At 38.5% G+C, this 20,786-nt stretch overlaps 2 protein-coding genes across 2 annotated transcripts in view; one reads left to right on the top strand and one right to left on the bottom strand.

Moving 5' to 3' along the window:
* Positions 1–17,194, bottom strand: part of DPM1 (dolichyl-phosphate mannosyltransferase polypeptide 1, catalytic subunit) — a 21,832-nt gene extending 4,638 nt beyond the window's left edge. The window contains exons 1-7 of the mRNA XM_012662443.1: positions 17,008–17,194; positions 14,845–14,944; positions 8,706–8,739; positions 6,294–6,370; positions 6,184–6,209; positions 2,616–2,711; positions 795–863 (exon numbers count right to left, since the gene is read on the bottom strand). Of these exons, the coding sequence (XP_012517897.1) occupies positions 795–863; positions 2,616–2,711; positions 6,184–6,209; positions 6,294–6,370; positions 8,706–8,739; positions 14,845–14,944; positions 17,008–17,168 (563 nt within the window). The 5' untranslated portion in view covers positions 17,169–17,194. The remainder of the gene's footprint in view (positions 1–794; positions 864–2,615; positions 2,712–6,183; positions 6,210–6,293; positions 6,371–8,705; positions 8,740–14,844; positions 14,945–17,007) is intronic.
* A 272-nt stretch (positions 17,195–17,466) lies between these two features.
* MOCS3 (molybdenum cofactor synthesis 3) lies at positions 17,467–19,289 on the top strand. Its single transcript, XM_012662439.1, has one exon. The coding sequence runs from the start codon at positions 17,487–17,489 to the stop codon at positions 18,873–18,875; it is 1,389 nt and encodes a 462-aa protein (XP_012517893.1). The 5' UTR covers positions 17,467–17,486; the 3' UTR covers positions 18,876–19,289.
* The last annotated feature ends 1,497 nt before the right edge of the window (positions 19,290–20,786 follow it).

The following is a 20,786-nucleotide window of genomic DNA, read 5'->3' as shown; positions in this document are numbered from 1 at the left end:
TCTTTTTATTTGACCTTCCACAGCCAGCTCCTAATTTGAGTGTGTGTGTGTGTGTGTGTGTGTGTGAATTCTGACATTTTAAGGATCTAGATTTTCTTGCATTAAGCAAAGGACCCGAGAACAATATTTAATGGGAAAAAGCAAATATGTAGTAACAATTATTAAGTTATGCATGAGGTTTGGGGCTTTAAAACAGATGCACAGGCACTTTATACTTTGAGATTTTAAAAAAGTCTGGCAATCTTTAGTCATTTGGCGTGGTCACACAGCGCAGTTCACATCTATAGGAGCAAATCTAAAATTAAACAGCCCAAGCCCCAACATATACCCAAAAACAAACATAAAAAACCCAAAGGATCAAAGCTTTGATCAAATTAAAGGAGGAAATATATATATTTTAACATATAGAGAACAAGGTAACCGAAAAAGCTCTACCCAAATATTAAAGATTTTCAATTTTTCTGCAGACAATGCTATTAAGTATTCGTATAAAATGCAGAAAATTACTGAAATATGTGATGCTCTTTGGAGCACATTATCAGAAACAGCAATGTTTCAAATGAATTGAGCCTTAATACTGTTAACAAGCACATTAACCTAAGCCCTGCCTTCAACTTTCTAAAAGATAAAGTACAATATTTCACCGTAAGATGTTTAGGTTTCATTAAGGAATTTCAGTCTGCCTTTTTAGTGTTCCAAAACAAAAACAGGGTGAAAATGAAAAGCATTTCTTTAAAATAGCCATTATAAAGCAAGAAATTTAGGAAAGAAGTTAGTAGAGTTTTTCACCGTACCTGAAACTTCCTGTTAAATCAGATGCTCCTGGTCTCAGCAAAATCTGAGTTATAAAATTGGCCCCACGGCTGCCAAATAAAACAATCAGATTTTCTTTATAAAACACAATTTATAAACAAGAGAAAGATATACAAGAGCAGAGTGCTTTTAAAAATGCAGAACTCATTTCACAAAAATGTTAATTCTCTAGAATGAAGAGAAATTTTTAGTGAAAGGAAAGCTGACATTCATTTTTCAGAAAAGAGATTCTTATTCTTTGAAAATGAAAGTTACAGGGGACCTACAAGCCTCCTTCCAAACTTTGGGTAAGAACAAAAACAGACAATAAAACTCGAATTTACCAATAGTCATTATTTAGAATTATGAAGGCCCGTCAGTCAGCAAAAGAGACCAGGGATTTGACCAGGAGTTTCCTTTTCAGATTCTCATAAGCACCAAGAGATTGAATTTTCGCCTAGGTAATAGGTCAGTCTGCATAAAGATGATTTGCCATGTATTAATATGGGGGAGAAGGGAGAACTAATGGGGCAGTTGTGGTTAATTTTCTCCCTACATGATTTCAGTGTTTAGTAGGATTGAAAACCAATCTAACCCCTTCATTTCATGCAAGATTAAGACTCTTAAATGTTTTAAATGACTTGAGATTCCATAGTTAAGAAGCAGAACTGACATGAACTTAATGGAATCTTCAAGACGAATGAAGTGGGTGATAAAAAATATTAATATGAGTAAGAATTTCTTAAGTTATATTATATACCCTTTACAGATTGGAATATACCTCTACCTTCCAACAACACTGAAAAGTTAGGTAGATTGAGGTGGATTAAATATGACCAAAAATTCCCGTGGGTCTTCCCATCAAGAGATAGACTCTTTCCCCATCCCTTAAGATTATGGGGATGCTTTGACCAAAAAATTGATACTGTGTGAGCCCCACAGCCTAGGATTCGAGAGGCTTTGCAGCTTCTGCCTTTGTATTCTTAGATGCTCCCCTTAGGACTTCCATGTAAAGAAGCTGGTCTAGCCTTCTGAAGATGAGAGGCCATGCACAAAACAACAGAGATGCCCCAGCCAACAGCCAGCATCAACTGCCAGATGAATGAAAGAGGCCACCTCAGACCTGCCAGCACAGCTGACCTTCAAGGTGAAAGAAGCTGCGTGAACTGCCACACACACGTTAAACCAGCAATCACCAGCCAATCCACAGAATTTTGAGGAATAATATTTATTTTAAGCCACTAAGCTTCAAGATGGTTTGTTATGCAGAAATAAAAAAATCAAACGGTAGATTTTCTTTCCATTTTAGGATAAGGAAAATGAAGGTTAGAAAAAGTAAAATATGTAAGGCAACACTGTTAATTAAATGACAAAAAGTGGATTGTAACCCAGGTCTGTCCAACTACAAAGCCCCACTACTTTATTTTGCTTAATAAAAGTTGAAATCATGAAGTGTCTTATTTACTTAAAATGATAAAACTATAAACATGGTGGAAAACCCCATTTAGTCCAAAAACATAGATGAATAGTTTATGCAAATGAAAACTGAAGGTCCAGTAGAATAATTTTTGCTGAACTAGACTATTTCTACCAAAGGTTCCAAAGTTTATGCTGATTTTTCCTTAATGAAAAACACCCAGACTCTAATCATAAAAAAAAAAACAAAAAACCTGTAGGTAAGGAGCTATCTGGGAATATTTATTGAAAGCTAAATTATTCTGATCCCACAAATCCCAAGGAGCATGGTAATTTAATCCAAATACTTGTTATAAACATATTTCTAGTCGTTACACTAATGGAGAAATTATAGCACATGTATATACCTGATTATTTTTCTTTTCAAATCCCAGCCATATACACCTCCATTTCCTTTGTAGCGAGTTCCAGAGACAATATCAAAATTACCCTCCTTTTGCTTCCTGTAGAAAAAATGAATTGGTTGTCAATTAGAAAAAGCCATTGATCTTTCAATACTTATTTTCATGAGCTACACAAACAGAACTTTTAAGAGAAGCAGAAAAAAACAATGCCAAGAGAATAGATGGATTATCTACTAAAAGACATTTCAAAGTGGGGTTTTCAAACCTGATTCTGTTTTTCCTTTTTTTTTTGAGACACAGGGCCTCACTCTGCTGCCTGGGCTGGAGTGCAGTGGCGTCTTCATCATTGCTCACTGTAGCCTTAGCCTCAAACTCCTGGGCTCAAGAAATCTTCCTGCCTTAGCCTCCCAAGTAGCTCGGACTACAGATATACATAACCACGCCTGCCTAATTTTTCTATTTTTTGTAGAGATGGGGTCTTGCTCTTGCTCAGGGTGGTCTTGAACTCCTGGCCCCAAGCGATCCTCCTACCTTGGCCTGTCAAACTGCTAGGATTACGGGTATGAGCCACTGCATCTGGCCTGTTTTTCCTTTATTTTAAAACTACAAAACAGTACTATTTGTTGAATGCACCAAGTGAAATCATTCTAAAATGTATTACTAAAATTATAAATTTTCCCAGTCCCTCCTCCATCCTGTTCTTGCCTGCCTTGAAGTAAACAATACTAAAACAGCCTGGTGTCCCTCCAGGTATTTCTCTTTCCTTAAAGAAGGATAGACAGCTCAAAGATATACACCCCTAGGGTTTTGGGTTGTATTCACAAAACTGGAATCCAAAAATGTACACTTTGTGATTTGCTTTTTGTCAGTTTCTAATTCATATCATGGAATCATGGACATCCCTACAGCCAAAAGAGATCGTTCCCATTCTTTTTAATAGCTGCAAAAATATTCCACAGAATATTCAACTCACAACCCTGGTTGTTTCCATGGTGGGTTGTCCCTACTCCCCCCCCACCCCCCAATAACACAACCACAATGAATAATGCTGCGATAAACGTTCTTAAAAATTTATATTCTGGTGCTTTGATTCCCCAAAATGGAACATACTGGAATTGCAAAACAAAGCTTATGTGTATTTTTAATTCTAACAGTTATTTTTCCAATAAGGTTATAGCAACTTACACTTCCTTCAGCAATATCTTGAGTATGTCCATTTGTTTTTATCATTGTATTGATACTGGATATTACTGCTCTAAAAGTTTTTAATTTTGACAAACTAATGGGTAATAAAATAGTAACACACAGCTATTTTAATTTGCATTTCCTTGACTACATCCCAGGGTGAACATTTTTTTATGTTTATTAGCCATTTGGTTTTCTTCTACACATGGCCCATTTGTATCTTTTCACCCATTTTCTACTCTAGTGGTTCCAGTTCCTTATCAGAGGCTTTTGTGTATTGGAGATATAAGCAAAACAGGTCTCAGGTGACTTTATGCAGAGATCGAAGGATGAGCAGCAGTTAGCCATCAAAGAGGAGGAAAGAGCATTTCAGGCAAAGGAACACGGAGCTCTGGGTGAACTCAGAAATGAAAGGAGCATGCCTGTGGCATGGAGAGAGAAGGGGAAGGGGGACAAGATGAGGTCAGAAAGGGAGGCAGGGGCCACACCACCCAGGGGTTTGAGGGACAAGGTAAGAAGTTTGGATTTTCTCTCAGGTGTCAGTGGGAACTCCCTTAAGTATTCTGTAATAAATGGAGAGGGGGGTGGTGACATAATCTGATTCTGTTTTTGTAAATTTAGCTTTTACATTCAGAATGGCTTCCAAATTCTTATTTGCAGAGGTTTTGTTAGCTCTTGGGTTTTCTAAGAATATAATTATATCACCTACAAATAATATAGTTTTGTACCCTTTACCAGTATTCAACTAAATTCTTGTCTTACTGCAGTACTTAAAATCTCCATGTTTAATGATAGCTTGCATGCATATCTTAATAAATCTATTGGAAAGTATATCCACAAATACACCTTATACCAAAAATAATGCTTTCTTGTAGCAGAGTAAGAATCGTGTAAATTCTAAAAGATTTCAGCAGGTTTTCTTTCCTATTCATTGTTTCTTATCAGTTTTAAAAGACTCCTTAAAGCATGTCAGATGAAAAGCAATTACGATTAAAAGTTTCCATTTAATTTCCTATAAGCCGTTGAGGCTTCACTGAACTCTTTTCACTTACTAAACTTTTCATCTTCTTAGTTTTGACACATTCCTCTTTGCTTTTCTCTCTTCTAGCTGCCGGAAAGTTCTCAAATCATTTAATTCAAATACTGAAATACTTAATAGGCAATTACTTGATTTTTAATGATGAGTTTGGAGGAATAATCATCACTAGGTGCTCTGTCCTTTATATATTCAAATCGCACCCATCTCTTGGATTGGATGCAGCAATAACATTTTTTGGCCACTGAGAGCTCTTGAACCCTGTCATTACCCCCGAGAACTAAAAGAATTGGTTCTTAATTCAATTTATTGAAATTTTCCACAAAAAATATATAATTCTGATTTGGTTTTATTTGTGCCCTTCAGTTGTCTAATATTAAGGTTGGATAAATAAAGCCTGGACCTCCTACAGGCTTTCTACTTCACTCCTGGGTTTGCTACTAAAACTGCCCTTCACCCTCATACCCTTCGCCTTAGTCCTTTCTATTTCTTTGCCTCTACTCTTCTATACTGCAGAGTTTTCTCACTTACTCTACAAAAATTGTGATACATATTTTCGTGAATTTGATTTTGGAATTCTGTCCCCTTATGTAGTTTTTCCAAAATATAATTTTTTTAATTAAAAAATAAATCTATTGGAAATGATTCAGCATTTCACTATTTGGGGTGATGACTGTATTAGATGACTGTCATCTTTATTATGCTTAAGTGGTTTCCTTCTATTTCTACTTTAGAGTTTTACTAGAAAAGAGTAGGGTGTCTAGACTGAATCACACTGCTTTCTTTATTAACACGATAAATGAATTATATTGAGGGATTACTGATGATGAAGCATTTCTGGCATCCCTAGAATAAACCCTATTTGTTCATGGTGTTTTACATTAATGATTCAAGACTTAAGTCCATTTTATAGGAAAGCTGCTTTCATCTTTTTATGTGGTCTGAAGGACTTTAGATAACAAAGGAATTATCTGTTGATTTGTCCCCTCAGGGCCCCTAAGAGACATCATTTAGTCACATATCTACATTCACGAGTCTCAAACCTAAATCCTGGTTATATTTTTGATAGAAAACATGGAACTTGCATTTTTTCTTTTTTTTTTTTTTTTAAAAGAGATAGGGCCTTGCTCTGTTGCCCAGGCTGGAATGCAGTGGTGAACTCCTGGGCTCAAGCGATCCTCATGGCTCTGCCTCCCAAGTAGCGGGGACTACAGGTCAGCACCACCACTCCTGGCTAATTTGCATGTGTATTTTAACTAGTGAAGAATGAAATATGAAAATAAGTCCAAAACCAGTATAAGAGAAATGGTTTCAATTATATTTCTTTCAAATATTGGAAGTTGTACCTACCTAATAAATTCAGGAATAAATTTTGGCTGCAATTTAGAAAGAATAAACAATAAGTCAGTAAAATAGGCCAAGACTGTGATAAATAGCTAATGAAGAAACATACCACTTACGTGGTGTGAGAGATCAGCATCCATAATAATTATGTAGTTTCCTGTGGCATGTTTCATTCCATGAATATATGCAGTTCCTAAAAATAGGAGTGTTTATATTCATTAAAGAAAATCACCAGAAACACTTAAGTATGTATTTGAATAGGGAAGAAACTGTTTGGCACTTGAAAAGTAAACATCAGTCCTCTAAAAGTGATACTGTTAAACTGGAAACTTTTCAGCTTAAGCATATAGTTCCTATATATCGTATACAATCAAAAAGGTAGCTGGCTGCCCCACTCCCAATTGTGATGTCAATTTAATAGAAAAGATCATAGCCATATTTCAATTTAGCAAAGAAATGGTATAAAAGTCTTAGACTATATATAAAAATCATCACATTCTCATAGTTTAAAAAACCATCTTTATGTTGGTGCTTCCTTAGTGTCTACCGAAGACACTGAAGAGGCTAGGCCTCTCCTTAGAGCTCCAGGTTTACTTATCCGCTTCCTACTTGATATCTCCACTTGGATATTTCAGAAATCTCAAACGTAACATTCCAAAATCATCTCCTGATTTCCTACCCTCCTAACAGGCTACCTCTCAGGAAATGGCACCAACTATCCAACTGCTCTATTCACAAGTCTAGGGATGATCCTTGATTTCCTGCCTTTACCAATGATTTCTAACTATAATTAAGCCCTACTGATCCAAAACATCTCTCAATCCCTTTCTTTTGTCTACACCTTTGCCTTAGTCCCAGGCACTACCTTCTGATGCTTGGATCACTACCTAACAAGTCTCTCTGCTTCTGCTCTTCCCAACACTCTAAGTCCCTTTCCACAAAAGTTACCCACTGAGTGTCTTCTACACTGTAAGGCTGGTACAATAGACCCCTGCTTTGGTATTTGGAACCGAAGGCACAGGTAGCAATTATGAATACTTAGCCACCTTCATGCCTAAAAGTCTCTCAGAAACCTGGCAAGTTAGAGTAACTGGTCAGGAGCAGGATTTGGGGATTCCCACATTCTCAAGATCAAACCCACCACAAGCACCTTATTAGCAAAGTTGAGCTCTTTTAATGTCTTTTGTTAAGAAGTGACTAACTGTAGTTTTGGATATATCACTAACTGGTCAATAATTTTTGGCTGCTTTCATGAAGTTTCCAGATTATTTCAATCCCAAAGAGCCTTCTAGATTCAGACACTCAAAACATCTGATGATACCAGTCAATTGATGGTTTTCAGGATAGCAGACTTCAATTTTTAAGAATTGTGCTTTCTGGCACAATTATAGGTATCTGGCATAACTATAGGTTCATGCCTATAATCCCAGCACTTTTGGAAGCCGAGACAGGAAGGTTGCATGAGGCCAGGAGTTCAAGACCAGCCTGAGCAACACAGTGAGACCCCATCTCTACAAAATAAATTTTAAAAATTAGCCAGGCATGGTGGTGTACACCTGTAGTTCTAGCTACTCAGGAGGCTGAGGCAGGAGAATTGCTTGAGCCCAGGAGTTTGAGGTTGCAGTGAGGTATGATCTCACCATTGCACTGTAGCCTCAAACAAAAAAAACCCAACTGTGCTTTCTCTATGCTTTACAAATTTTTCATTCAAAGTATACCAATTCTCAACATGAGCAACTGTGACCAACAGCAGAAATAAAAGCAGGATTTCATCTCAGATTTACTGAGCTCATCTGAGATTTTCTATAATGCCCTATGTTTAAAACCTAGCACATCTTTCTTTTTCAAACATAAAGAATATCCTTTAAAGTTATTCTTGAACTGAAACCTTGAAGAACGTTCAAAGGTTCACAGCTAAGGTGGTGTGGTAGTCCAAAATGTTTGCTCTCAGATCCACTATGTGGCCCTTCCCTATTCTATGCTATGTTGCAGGGAACTGCATTTCCCAGGTTCTCTTGCCAACTGGCTTCCGGACAGCTTTGGGAGGTACAGGTGGAAGACTGTGGAGAGGAAAAAAAGGGAAAAGTCTAAGTGTCCTCTCTCCGTTAATCTTCCCAGCACTGATTGGGTATGTTCCATGACTCAGCTCCTGCCACAGGCAGCCCCCACCCCATCACTCTAGCTCCTTCTAGGCAGGCCCAAGTTCTTGAGTTCTAAATACCCCATCTCCTCCCATTGTTGCTCCATCCCTACGAGTGATAGTGATCTCCAGCAATTCCCTTGCCTGTTGTAAGCAGATTCTCTGTATTAAATTCCCTATACTGAAAGACTTATAGTGGTTTCTGTTTTCCTGAGTGGGCCCTGACTCATACAGGTGACCCAATTTAAATCATTTAAATGTCATTAAGATCAATAAAAAGCATCAGAGGAGGTCACTGTGTTTTGGCCTTGTTCCAAACTGGGAAAATACACATTGGATAACTCATCAAGGCAAATAGTAGGTATGTGGGGTTAGAGGTTCTACTTACCTAGCCCCAACTTTTTCTCTCGTGGTCTTAGAAGCTGTAGGAATAAGAAACTACGTTTCACACAGATAAACAAGAATCTGACTACTTTAAAAGCATTAAAGTAACAAACCAAAACTTAAAAGTAACAAACCAAACAGTTTAGCATAGCTTTTGAGGCAAAGCATCACTCTTTAACCCCAACTGTACAGGGAAAATTTTAAACATTTTTTCTTCTGGTGCCATCCACCATATTTTAAATAACATGTCTTTACACCTACTATTTGATTTATCATTTAAAACAATACCTATTAATTCCTTCCTAGAAAAACTAAGGATTTACCTCATTATTGTATATCCTCTTGGGATATCTGATTTGTTTTCTCAATTCTCTTTGTGACTTTAAATGCTGACACTATTCTTCCTCCATCAACTTATCCTGACTTTACACTTGGATGGCCTTTTCTCTTTCTCCACTGGTCCAGTGATATGTTACATTCCTGACAAAAAGGTTAAATTCTTTCCCTTTTCTTACTTTTTGTCAATTACATAGTCTTTATAAATGTTTTGCTTCATATTTGGACCCTGACTTGATTGTTTAGCTTTTTCCTTTTGGCTGGACACTTAAAAGGTAGAATGCCAAGATTCTGACTCTGTTCTAAGATTCTGAGGTATGGGTCTTTGCGCAGACTCCCCAGTAAGCATATCTTGTGCCCTTCTGCATTTGTCAGTGTGTAAGTAGGTTGCCTCAGATGACAAATACCTCAACAAAACATTTTCAGCTCAATTCAAGCAGGATGGATTTATATATGTAATTTAAAAAAGAAATTTTACTACATGCAAGCTGCTATATGTTTCTACTTGCATGGAATATCTTTTCCATTCTTTCACTTTCAGTCTACATGTGTCCTTACAGGTAAAGTAAGTCTCTTGTAGGCAGCATATAATTGGGTCTTGTTTTTTAATCTACTCCAAGTCTTTAGATTGGAGAATTTAATCCATTTATGTTCAAGGTAATTACTGATAGGTAAGAACTTACTACAGCCATTTTGTTAATTGTTACTAGTTGTCATGTAGATCTTTTGTTTCTTTGTGACTTTCTCTAGTAGATGCTTTGATTACTTAATTTTGATCTCTTATTATCTATTAGCTTTTTCCTTTATGATCACCATGAGACTTAAAAAAAAAAAAGCATCTCAGAGTGATAATAGGCTATTTTAAGCTAACAACTTAACTTGAATTGCTTAAAGTTATTTTACTCCACTTTTACCCCACCTACCCCCCCCGACATTTGAAATTTTTTAAGTCACAATTTACATCTACAGCAAAGATACATCTTGAACGAAGATGGTTAAAATACAATGCTACCTGATGAGAGCTTATAGGAAGGAGAAATAAACATTCAATCATATACAAGTCACTGAACAAAAAGAAACAAAATATGTCAGATCACAGCTATATTTTATTTTATTTTGTGATTGATAGTTACTGACAAAATGTTGACCTCATCTGTATCTATCCTGAAAAAGCAAATCTTTTAAAGCTCATCTGAGATCTTATATAACCCTGTACAGCTGGAAAATCTTTCTTCTTTAAAAAGATAACTTTGGACTGGGCGCGGTGGCTCACGTCTGTAATCCTAGCACTCTGGGAGGCTGAGGCGGGTGGATCATTCTGAGCTCATTAGTTCGAGACCAGCCTGAGCAAGAGCGAGACCCCGTCTCTACTAAAAATAGGAAGAAATTGGTCAAACAACTAAAAACAGAAAAAAAAAAAAATTAGCTGGGCATGGTGGTGTGTGCCTTAGTCCCAGCTACCTGGGAGGCTGAGGCAGGAGGATCGCTTGAGCCCAGGAGTTTGAGGTTGCTGTGAGCTAGGCTGGCGCCACGGCACTCGCCCCAGGCAAGAGAGTGAGACTCTGTCTCAAAAAAAAAAAAAAAAAAGATAACTTTGTTACAGCATTCTCCCTCTTACCTGCAGAGGATACATTCCAAGATCCTCAACGGATGCCTGAAACCTCAGATAGTACTGAACCTTATATATATTATGTTTTTTTCCCTATACATACATACCTATACTTATGATAAAGTTTAATTCATAAATTAGGCACAGTAAGAGATTAATAACAATAACTAATAATAGAACAATTATAACTATACTGTAATAAAAATTATGTGAATGTAGTCTCTCTCTCTCTCTCAATGTATCTTATCATACTTTACTCACCTGTTTTTGGACCCAGTTGATTACAGGTAACAAAATTCGGAAAGCAAAACTATGGATAAGAGGGATGACCGTACTTATAATTTTCAGCAATGTTCAAAGGTTTATATAAAATGTTAAACAATGTTGCATATAATAGAGTACTATGGAGCAGTTAAAACAAATAAGGCAATCTGGTAACAAAAGATCTCCAAGACATAATCAGAATTAATGATATAGGAAGATGGCATTTATGTTTAAAAATAACACCACCACAGTACCTAGTCCTACAGATATACACACATACATATATATGCACAAAAGGGATGCATATACACATACATATGCACACAAAACACACACCAAACTGTTGACCTGGGTCTCCCCCGGGGAAGGCACTGGGATGTACATTAGGAAATAGCCATGATAGGCAAATTCAGTTTCACTGGTAATATTTATACTTTGCAAGAAATGTACTTCCTTATTTCTTATGTAGTAAATTCAAATTGTTTCTATTTAGTAATGTGCTTTACTTTGAGACCCTCAATTCCACCACCCCATCCTCCCCTGACCCTTCTTTGCGTTCTGATATCAGTCTGATGGCTCCTTTCTATGTGAGGCAGGACAGCACTGCAGACAGGGACAAGGGCTCTGGAGTCACAATGCCTTAATGTGAATCTTGGCCTCACTGCTCATTTTCTGGGCACGACAGAGGCCCCCACACAAGGCTGTTACGAGGAATAAGCAGTGACTCACGGAAAGTGCTTGCAAGAGTGCCAGGCACATACTATTTGGACTATGTTTACCATAACTGCCTATAAAATACTTCATTTGATACTATAATTTGTTTGGAAAAAAAAAATTTTTTTGTAAAAATTGGCCCCTGGAAAAAGATAATTATTAACAGTAGAAAATATTCCAATCACTTCTCGGCCTTTTGGCTAAGATCAGGTGAAAGCAGTATGTGACGGTACTTAAAACAGAATCGAGACTCTGCTACACATGCAGCTCTAGAACCTGCTTTATACTTACTAAATCAAACGTATAAATATTGAGTCATGAGATTGCTAGATGATACTCCAGAAAAATGGTATCAATCTGTACTAGAATCAATAGTATTGGAGCGGATCTGTTCTACCACAGTCTCAAAAACACCAGATTGTAATAAATGTGAAAGAAATAAGAAAATAAAAATAAATCTTCAGCCAAGAAAGGTTAATTGTACTCTCCTATTTTGCAATTCTTCATTTATCAATACTTTTTCATGTTTAATAGCCATTTGTAGTTCTTGTTTATGAATCATCTGTTACTTGGTTAGAGTACTGATCTTTTAGTTATAAACTATATTTGGTATTTAGAAACAGAAGTTTAATATTTTTAAGCAGTCAAACCTCCCATTCTTACAGTTATGTTTGATGTTTTAAAAATTATGAAAATATATTAAATTTTAATATCAGAACAATTTTTAAAAATACTAAACTACAAAATAATGACAAAATGAGAAAAAGTTCTGAGGATCTAATGTAACATGGTGAGTATAGCTAATACTACTAAACTGCTTACCTAAATTTGCAAGAACAAATTGCAAGTGTCGTCACCAGACACACACAAAGGGTAACTATGTAAAGTGATGGATGTCTTCATTACCCAATTGTGGTGATCATTTCACAATGTGTATACATATATCAAATCATCACATTGTATACTTTAAATATATTCAATTTATTTGTCAATTATACTTCAACAAAGCTGGGGAAAAAAATGATAAAATACAGATGACTTTATCTGATCTCAAGTTGGGGGATGAAACAAACTACAAACCAAACACAGTGGAAGCATTCAATATAGAAAGGTTGAAGTCCTCCACAATCTCGTAACTCCCTGCCCTATAAGCATCGTTAACAGTTCAGAATAACTGCCCCCAGTTTTTCTATGGTCCCAGGTAGCTGCATAACCTTGGAAAATGACTTAACCTCTTGCCTCAGTTTCCTTACCTACTGAGTTTTAAAAAAAATATACCTTGCCTGGTTTGTTTTCCGAAACATTCATTTTAGCCAGCTGACAAAGCATCTGTGCTGAATACTTTATCTGAGGTATTCTAAGGTAGTTTCAATATCATTTTTCTCATCTTCCCCCCAACTAAACAAATATACATCACTTAAAAGCAAGTAAGTGCCACCCCTGGCATGGCCTGATATTGTTTTTTGGTTTTTTTTAAAAAAACTCATTTTCTAGTTTAAATTATTTAAAGGTCACAAAGTGATGAATGAATAAGGAATTTTATCCGGTACTACAGGGAAATCAAGACAGTGAATGCTAATTTTTTCTCATTATTTTGAATTTTATTAGGTTGACAGAAAAAATGTCTTTGAAGACAATGTTGTTTTAGAATCTGAAAGGCCAATTTAGTAGGCATTCCCCAAAATCAATCAATCACATCCCAAGGCTGAGGTTCTGTGACAAAAGTATTCCAAATGCTGTCAGGTTGATGTTCCCAAATTAAACAGCAGCATGTGACTGAGTATTCTATCCATAACAAATGTGAATCAGAGCCCCTGAAAAACTGGGGAATTATTGTCAAAAATTTGAACTTAGCATCACTGAAAACCTCTGCTAGAAGGCTGAAAGTCTGTCAACTTCTTAGCTCCTGCTAGTAGATTTTCAGAGAGAACTTTAGGTTACTCATCTGTGAAATAGACTGAATCTACAGTATAGGATAGATTTACCATGTATATAATACAATTCCCTTAAACTTTTCCCACCAACCAAGACCTACAACTGATATTCACCTCTAAGCAAACATTACTTGTAGAAATTATATCTATCACTGAGAGTAATCAAGAATATTTGGACCCAGTGACTATTATTTATGATGATTAATTACCATTTTTGAAATACAAATATCAATAAAGGTTCTCAAAGAAACTTCTTTATTTCTCTATACCAATGGCTCTTTGGTTAAGGGAAAGGGACAATTTTGCCCCCAAGGGGACATCTGACAATATCCAGACATTTTTGACTGCCAACTGGGGGGTTGCTACTAGCATCTAGTGAGTGGAGTCTAAGGGACATCCTACAATGCACAGCCAGCCTCCTACAGCAAAGAATTGGCCTGTCCCAAATGTCAATAGTACCGAGACTGAGAAACTCTAATCTGCAATAATTTATAAATATAAATTACAAAAGTAGAGCTCACAAGTATGCGCAAACATTTATAAATCCAACCAGTGATCAAAAAAATAAAATTTATGCACACATCGACCTGGTATTGCAGTACTTCCATGAACGGTGCGCCCCCTCGGGGGATCAAATAAATAAATAATAAAATGTATGAAGCCATAATAAAATAAACTCTACATTTGCCTAAGTTACTCCTATAGAAGAGTAACAAGTTTCAAAGAACAGTAGGAAAATCTGAAGTTTAGGACTCAAAAGGTCAAACTACTCCCATCAGACTATCCTACAGATTAAAAATAAAAATGCTAAGTACTTTGAAAAGTCATTACTGTTTCACATGAAAACAGTCACCTTTCCCATCTCCAAGTTCTCAGTTGCAGGCAATATTCTCTACTGAAAGTATGAGAATACCTAGAGAAAGGGGGCAAGAAAAATTAAGACAAATACCACTAATTGCAACCTGGTTCTATGATATATCTTGTCAACTCAGTAACATGCTTTAATTTTGCCCTTCAAGAAAATTTACCTGCAGAATCAGTCATAAATAGAGTTCATCCAAAGGCTCACTTGTTTGCTGTAAAATTACCAGCGACCCAACATACCAAAGATATGTAAAATTTTAAGCACAATGAAAATGCATTTAAATCCCAAGAGTATAAGACACTCTTTATCTTTCCAGGTTCTACAGAACAGGCAAATAGATTACACTTAAACATTATTCATTTCTCATCTTTCCCCTACATAAACACAACTCGTATGACAGAAAAACGTTCAGATAACTTACAATTTTGTCTGACCCGTAGATCTTCTCTAATTGTTCAGCAACATCTCTTGTTCCATCTGGGCTTCCATCATCTATGATTATAATTTCATAGCTGATTCCACTAAAATAAAAAATTTAAATTTTTATTAATGTTTGAAGGCAGTAGAATTACAAAAGATTTCACTGTGTTTCAGAATTAACATCTCTGTCACTTTTCCATTAACTTCAAGTGGAATTTTCTATTTTAAAAACAAGCCAACACAATACTTGGTAGATAAATACTACATGTGTAAGTGATCACCATTATGTGTCCCTCTACTCACCCAAGACATTCTTTTTGTTAACTTTATCTGGAAAAGGGGAAAGAAAAGGAGCCACAGCCAAACCTCTACGATGTAACGCTCTGTTTCCTCTTGACCCTAACTTAAACATACCCAAGGAAATCCACGAGAAAACACATTCCACGCTTAAAGGCTTTAACAGTCAGTCCCAGCAAATTTTGCAGAAAGCAAAACTCAGTGCTTCTATTCTCCAAGAGTAGATACAATGATTTCAGCTTCCCACGGTGCCTGAAATGTGGGCACAGTGCTTTACATAGCAAGCTTGTAAGGTGACTCTAATAGACATGGTGAAAGAGCCATTTCATAAACAAAATGGAGTCATTTATAAGCTAAATTACTCTGCTCTCCCATTTCAAAGCAGCCACACCAACTGAGGATGAGGCAGCTTAAAGGGATCAAGCTGAGCTGACTTCAAGCAATTTGCATCTGAGCAGAAAACAGTTGTTTCCTTTTCTCATTTTGATTTTAAAAGATCCACTCACAAACCATTAAAAGATAACCTGCACTACATAAAAAAAAATTAGAATACAGCAAAAATATCATAAAATTAGAAAACAAACCCTGAACAAGATCAGCTACATGATGGTTAATTTCTTTAATTTGGAAAAGGATTGCAGAAATCAAAATAAAACGATTAACTAAATGGAAGAAAAGATATAAATCTTAAAACTTTGAGGGGCTATGCATGTTAAGACAGTTATTGAAAGAAAAACAATAAAACAGCAATGGTTTCCACAAATTATTTCCAACGATGTCAAGTTTAACAACGCTCAAGTTGGCTGGTTGGTGGGGAAACAGGCACGATGAAGATCAGAGCCCTAAACTGGTACAATCTTTTTTGGAGAGCAATTTGGAAATAACTGCCAATTTAAAGCATATCTCTGTCGACCCAGCAATTCCACCTTTAAGAGTTTATCCCCGGTACACTCATAAGAGTGTGTTTGCTGCAACATTCATGCAATAAAGGAGCACTATGTTTCAAGCATTGTTCTAAATCATGGAAAATATGGTGTAAACAAAATCCCTGCTCTCATCTGTAAAGCAAAAGCCAAAAAATAAAAACAAAAAACTCTAGAAATAATCTGTTCATTGACATGACCTGATTAAATAAATAACACAGCCATATGGAATATTACCTAACTCAAAATAATTTGCTATGTTTGTATGTGTTAATAGGGAAAGATCAAAAATTTCACTGCATATGAACCGTAAAACAAGTTACTCTGTACTGATTCCAGGATTTTCTAAAGTTTTTAAAAGATTGCGTAACACTTCCAAATTCAAACTCCAAGCCCCCTCCCCCAGTTTCCAACAACCACACCGACCATTCACAAGTGATCAGCGAAGATGCCCTTCTGCTCTCTCCTTTCCAGAAAGATTATCGTGCCCATCAACAGCTCCCTAACCCACACAGACCGAATCTCATGCTTATATAAGCACTCGGCACCGAGGCGGCCAGTGAGCGCGCTCGCTTAGACTCCTGACTCTTGCCGCAGATTCTGACCGCCTAGAGGGAGGCGTGAGGTCAGGCTTTCCGCCTCGCCCCCAAGTAAAAGGGTGGCCAACCCTTCTAAGAAAAGGCGGGGAGGGGGGAAACGAGAGGAGTTTACGATAAAGATAAATGGGCGTCACAAAACCCAAGGGCAGGAAGGAGAATCCAGGACATGGAGAGAACCCCAGAGGTATCTGCCTCTGCTTTCCTCGCAGGGTGGCCTCCACCCCGAGGATTCCTGCGTGAGCCGAAGAGAGGCTGGGCAGGGCCGCCTCGCGCAGCCAACTGCCGACACCCTAGCGGGGGAAGCCAGCTCATCTCACTCCTGGGGAGGGTGGCCTCGTGCGCTACCTCTCGGAGAAGCTTTTCACCAGCAGCCACACGATGAGCGGTAGGTTCTCGCGCTCGTTGTAGGTGGGTAAAAGCACCGAATACTTGTCCTGTCGCAGATTGCGCACCTCCGGCTCCGGGAGAGACCCAGGAGGAGCACGACTGGCTACCAAGGAGGCCATGGCGGAACTGCGCAAGATGCCGGAAGCGGAATTATGTAAACGCGGCGCGAGGGGGGACGGCTCGGACTGTACCAAATTCGGGAGAGGGTGATGGTCTGTGTGATTGCGTTCTAGTTCTTCTAGGGCTCTGTATGGTGTAATTGGAGATATTCAGGACTATGCACGTTTAAAGTTTAATCTGAGCTTTTCTTCAGGAAGTACTTATTTATTCATCACCTTTTCCCAAGCGCCACAAAGCTTTTTTAGTTTATTCGCAGTCGCTAGGAGACAGCAAGCCGGAAACGGAAATGCCTTTCACAACTTCCGGAAGAAGTCGCCATGGCTGCCAGGGAGGAGGTACTCGCCTTGCAGGCTGAAGTTGCCCAGCGTGAGGAGGAGCTGAGGTTCCTGAAGCAGAGGCTGGCGGCGGCTCTTTTGACGGAGCAGGAACCCCAGCCAGAACAGCTGGATCCGGTGTCGCCGCTGCCGCTGAAGGCCGCCCTCTCGCGAGATGAGATTCTGCGCTATAGTCGGCAGCTAATACTGCCTGAGCTGGGCGTGCACGGGCAGCTTCGCCTGGCGACCGCGTCCGTGCTTGTCGTGGGCTGCGGTGGGCTCGGTTGTCCACTGGCGCAGTACCTGGCAGCAGCCGGCGTGGGCCGCCTTGGCCTCGTGGACTACGACGTGGTAGAAATGAGCAACCTGCCCCGCCAAGTGCTTCATGGCGAGGCACTGGCCGGCCAGGCCAAGGCCTTTTCGGCTGCGGCGTCGCTGCGCCGGCTCAATTCGGCGGTGGAGTGCGTGCCCTACGCTCAGGCCCTTACGCCAGCCACCGCTCTAGACCTGGTCCGCTGCTATGACTTGGTGGCCGACTGCTCCGACAACATGCCCACTCGCTACCTGGTTAACGACGCGTGTGTGCTGGCCGGCCGGCCTCTTGTGTCTGCCAGTGCCTTGCGCTTCGAGGGCCAAATCACAGTCTACCACTATGACGGAGGGCCTTGCTATCGCTGCGTATTCCCTCAACCACCCCCAGCCGAGACAGTGACCAATTGCGCCGATGGCGGGGTGCTCGGTGTCGTGACTGGGGTCCTGGGCTGTCTGCAGGCACTGGAAGTGCTGAAAATCGCTGCGGGTCTGGGCCCCTCTTACAGTGGTAGGATGTTGCTGTTCGATGCCCTCAGAGGGCATCAGCACTTCCGCTGTATTCAGCTGCGGAGCCGCAGGCCCGACTGTGCAGTTTGCGGGGAGTGGCCCACGGTGACTGACCTACAGGACTATGAAGCCTTCTGTGGCTCCGCAGCCAATGATAAGTGCCGCTCCCTGCAGTTATTGAGCTCAGAGGAGCGAGTTTCTGTCACCGACTATAAGCAACTTCTGGATTCTGGGGCACCCCATCTGTTGCTGGACGTTAGGCCCCAAGTGGAAGTGGACATCTGTCGTTTGCCTCATTCCCTACACATCCCTTTGAAACATTTGGAACAGAGGGATGCGGAGAGCTTGAAACTCTTAGGAGAAGCAATCCGGGAAGGGAAGCGGGACACACAGGAAGGGGCTGCTCTCTCCATTTATGTCATTTGCAAACTGGGAAATGACTCCCAGAAAGCTGTGAAGATCCTCCAGTCCTTAGCAGCAGCCCAGGAGTTAGGCACTTTAACAGTTCGGGATGTTGTGGGGGGCCTCATGGCCTGGGCTGCCAAAATCGATGGAACATTTCCACAGTACTGAGATGACTGGTATAGTCTGATGAGAAAGATATGAATTGCCATAATATGTCAAAGATATGTTTATTTTCATTTTTTCAGTAATATGGTGAAGAGCCTGGGATTCTACAGTGTCTGTGAATTCATGGACTCCATTTTTTATAAGGAGTTTTTTGATTGTAGTGTATTAGATGACTGACTTGTTAACAGATTATAATACTGTTTCTGAGAACCGTCATGTGTTTTTAGCCCTTGGAGGATGTCTTGAACATGTGAGATGCAATGTGACAGGATTTTGTATTTTAACCTGCAGATCATTTACCTGTCCTGCTTTCTTTCGACTTCTCCCAAACAAAAAAACTCTCTAAATCATTCATTTTATGCCTGGAATTCAGATGTAGTAAATTTAGTCTTACCAAGTTGATCACAGATGATATACTTAAGGGCAGTTGATTATTTATTAATACATTCATTGGGTCTTATTTCTAGTTTAAATGATAGAATATACTCTACAGAAATAAGTGTTTAATATGTAAACTGTGTTAATTATCTGTGAAGTGGTCATTCTGTGTAAAATTTAGAATTAATGTCAAACTGAGATCTTTACAATTTAGCAAAATAAAGGAAACTACCCTTGTAGTCTGTTGTTTTCTCTTACAAATTTATAGCTTTTCAGGAAACATACACAATCGCACCATTGAGCACCAAGAGCACTATCAATCTTGGGTCTTAACGAGATAAGAGATGCCTGTGTGTAACAGGGACTACCACCTCAAGAGTTTTTTGATAACTGTTATAAAAATGTCCCTTTGATAGTCTTGAGAACTGCGAAGGAAAACAGGACTTTTAGACCACAAGTTTCTCTTGATGACACAAAGAATAATAGTTAAATATCTGTTTTGTGCAGAGCTTTAAACAAAGGGCTTTGCAAACGTGACAACTACAGAGCCAGGCAAGTAAAGAAATGAGAAAGGATGGCCAGGTAGGAACCTCGGTGACCTAGGGCGCAGACGCCCCATCTAAAGCCACTACACAGCTTAAACCAACTTTGCCATGCAGGACGGTGGTTATCCTGTTGTCAAACCTTTAAATACTTTAAGTACATTGACCATTTGAATTTTTCTGTGAAATCTAATTTTTAAATGTTGAAAATGAATTTAAAAATTTTGAAACTGTTTACCCAAAGAAACATGCACCTGTAGGCTGGATGAAACCTTTAGGTTTAAATAGGAAAAAAAAAAAAAAAACCCAAACCCCAAAACGTGATTTGGTTTTTAATTTGGTTGACATGGAGGTAGCTGAGAGTTGGGGGAAGTCTAAAGCTGCTTTAAAAATTGTTCACCACTGTATTTTGTACTTTTCATTTGTATTTATAGGCTAAGTATCTTAGGCAGGTAAGGTTATAAAGAAAAGTGTACTTTTTGCTCAATCATTTTAATGTCATTTAATATTATGTAAATTTAAACTTACGTAAAATGAGAGATATTTTCAAGAGACTGAAAGATTGAAATTGGTGCACTATATGCACTATCAACCTATTGTTTGCTTTTCCTAGTATTTTGATGAATTGGTGATTGAATGTGATTTCTTAGAAGAATATACCTGCATAATAGTGAATCAGAACGAAGAAGGAAGAGTGATAGAAATGAGAGTTTACAGATGATACTTTTGAAAATTTGCACTTGTAGTGTTTTGGGCTGAATTAGACACATAATAAATTAACCCCTAATAACAGGAGGAAAAAAAAGAGAGGTAAATGGATTAAGTTAAAACAATCCTGAGATAGATGATCCGTAACGATTATCTAGGAAGGATTTACTATCTTTTTAAACATGTACTGCTAGCTTAGAAAAAGCAAAATCAGTTTTCAAAGCATCAATATTATATGAACTTATCATACACTTAGCTTAAAAATGTTTAGATTTTTAAAAGTAAT

The sequence above is a fragment of the Propithecus coquereli genome, unplaced genomic scaffold (genome assembly GCF_000956105.1).
Source record: "Propithecus coquereli isolate 6110/MARCELLA unplaced genomic scaffold, Pcoq_1.0 Scaffold765, whole genome shotgun sequence".
NCBI lineage: Eukaryota > Metazoa > Chordata > Mammalia > Primates > Indriidae > Propithecus > Propithecus coquereli.
Note: the sequence above shows the minus strand (reverse complement) of the source record. Positions and strands in the feature narration are given on the sequence as shown.

Coding starts and splice junctions, on each gene's coding strand:
- MOCS3 (XM_012662439.1), top strand. CDS start 17,487: ATGGCTGCCAGGGAGGAGGTACTCGCCTTGCAGGCTGAAGTTGCCCAG.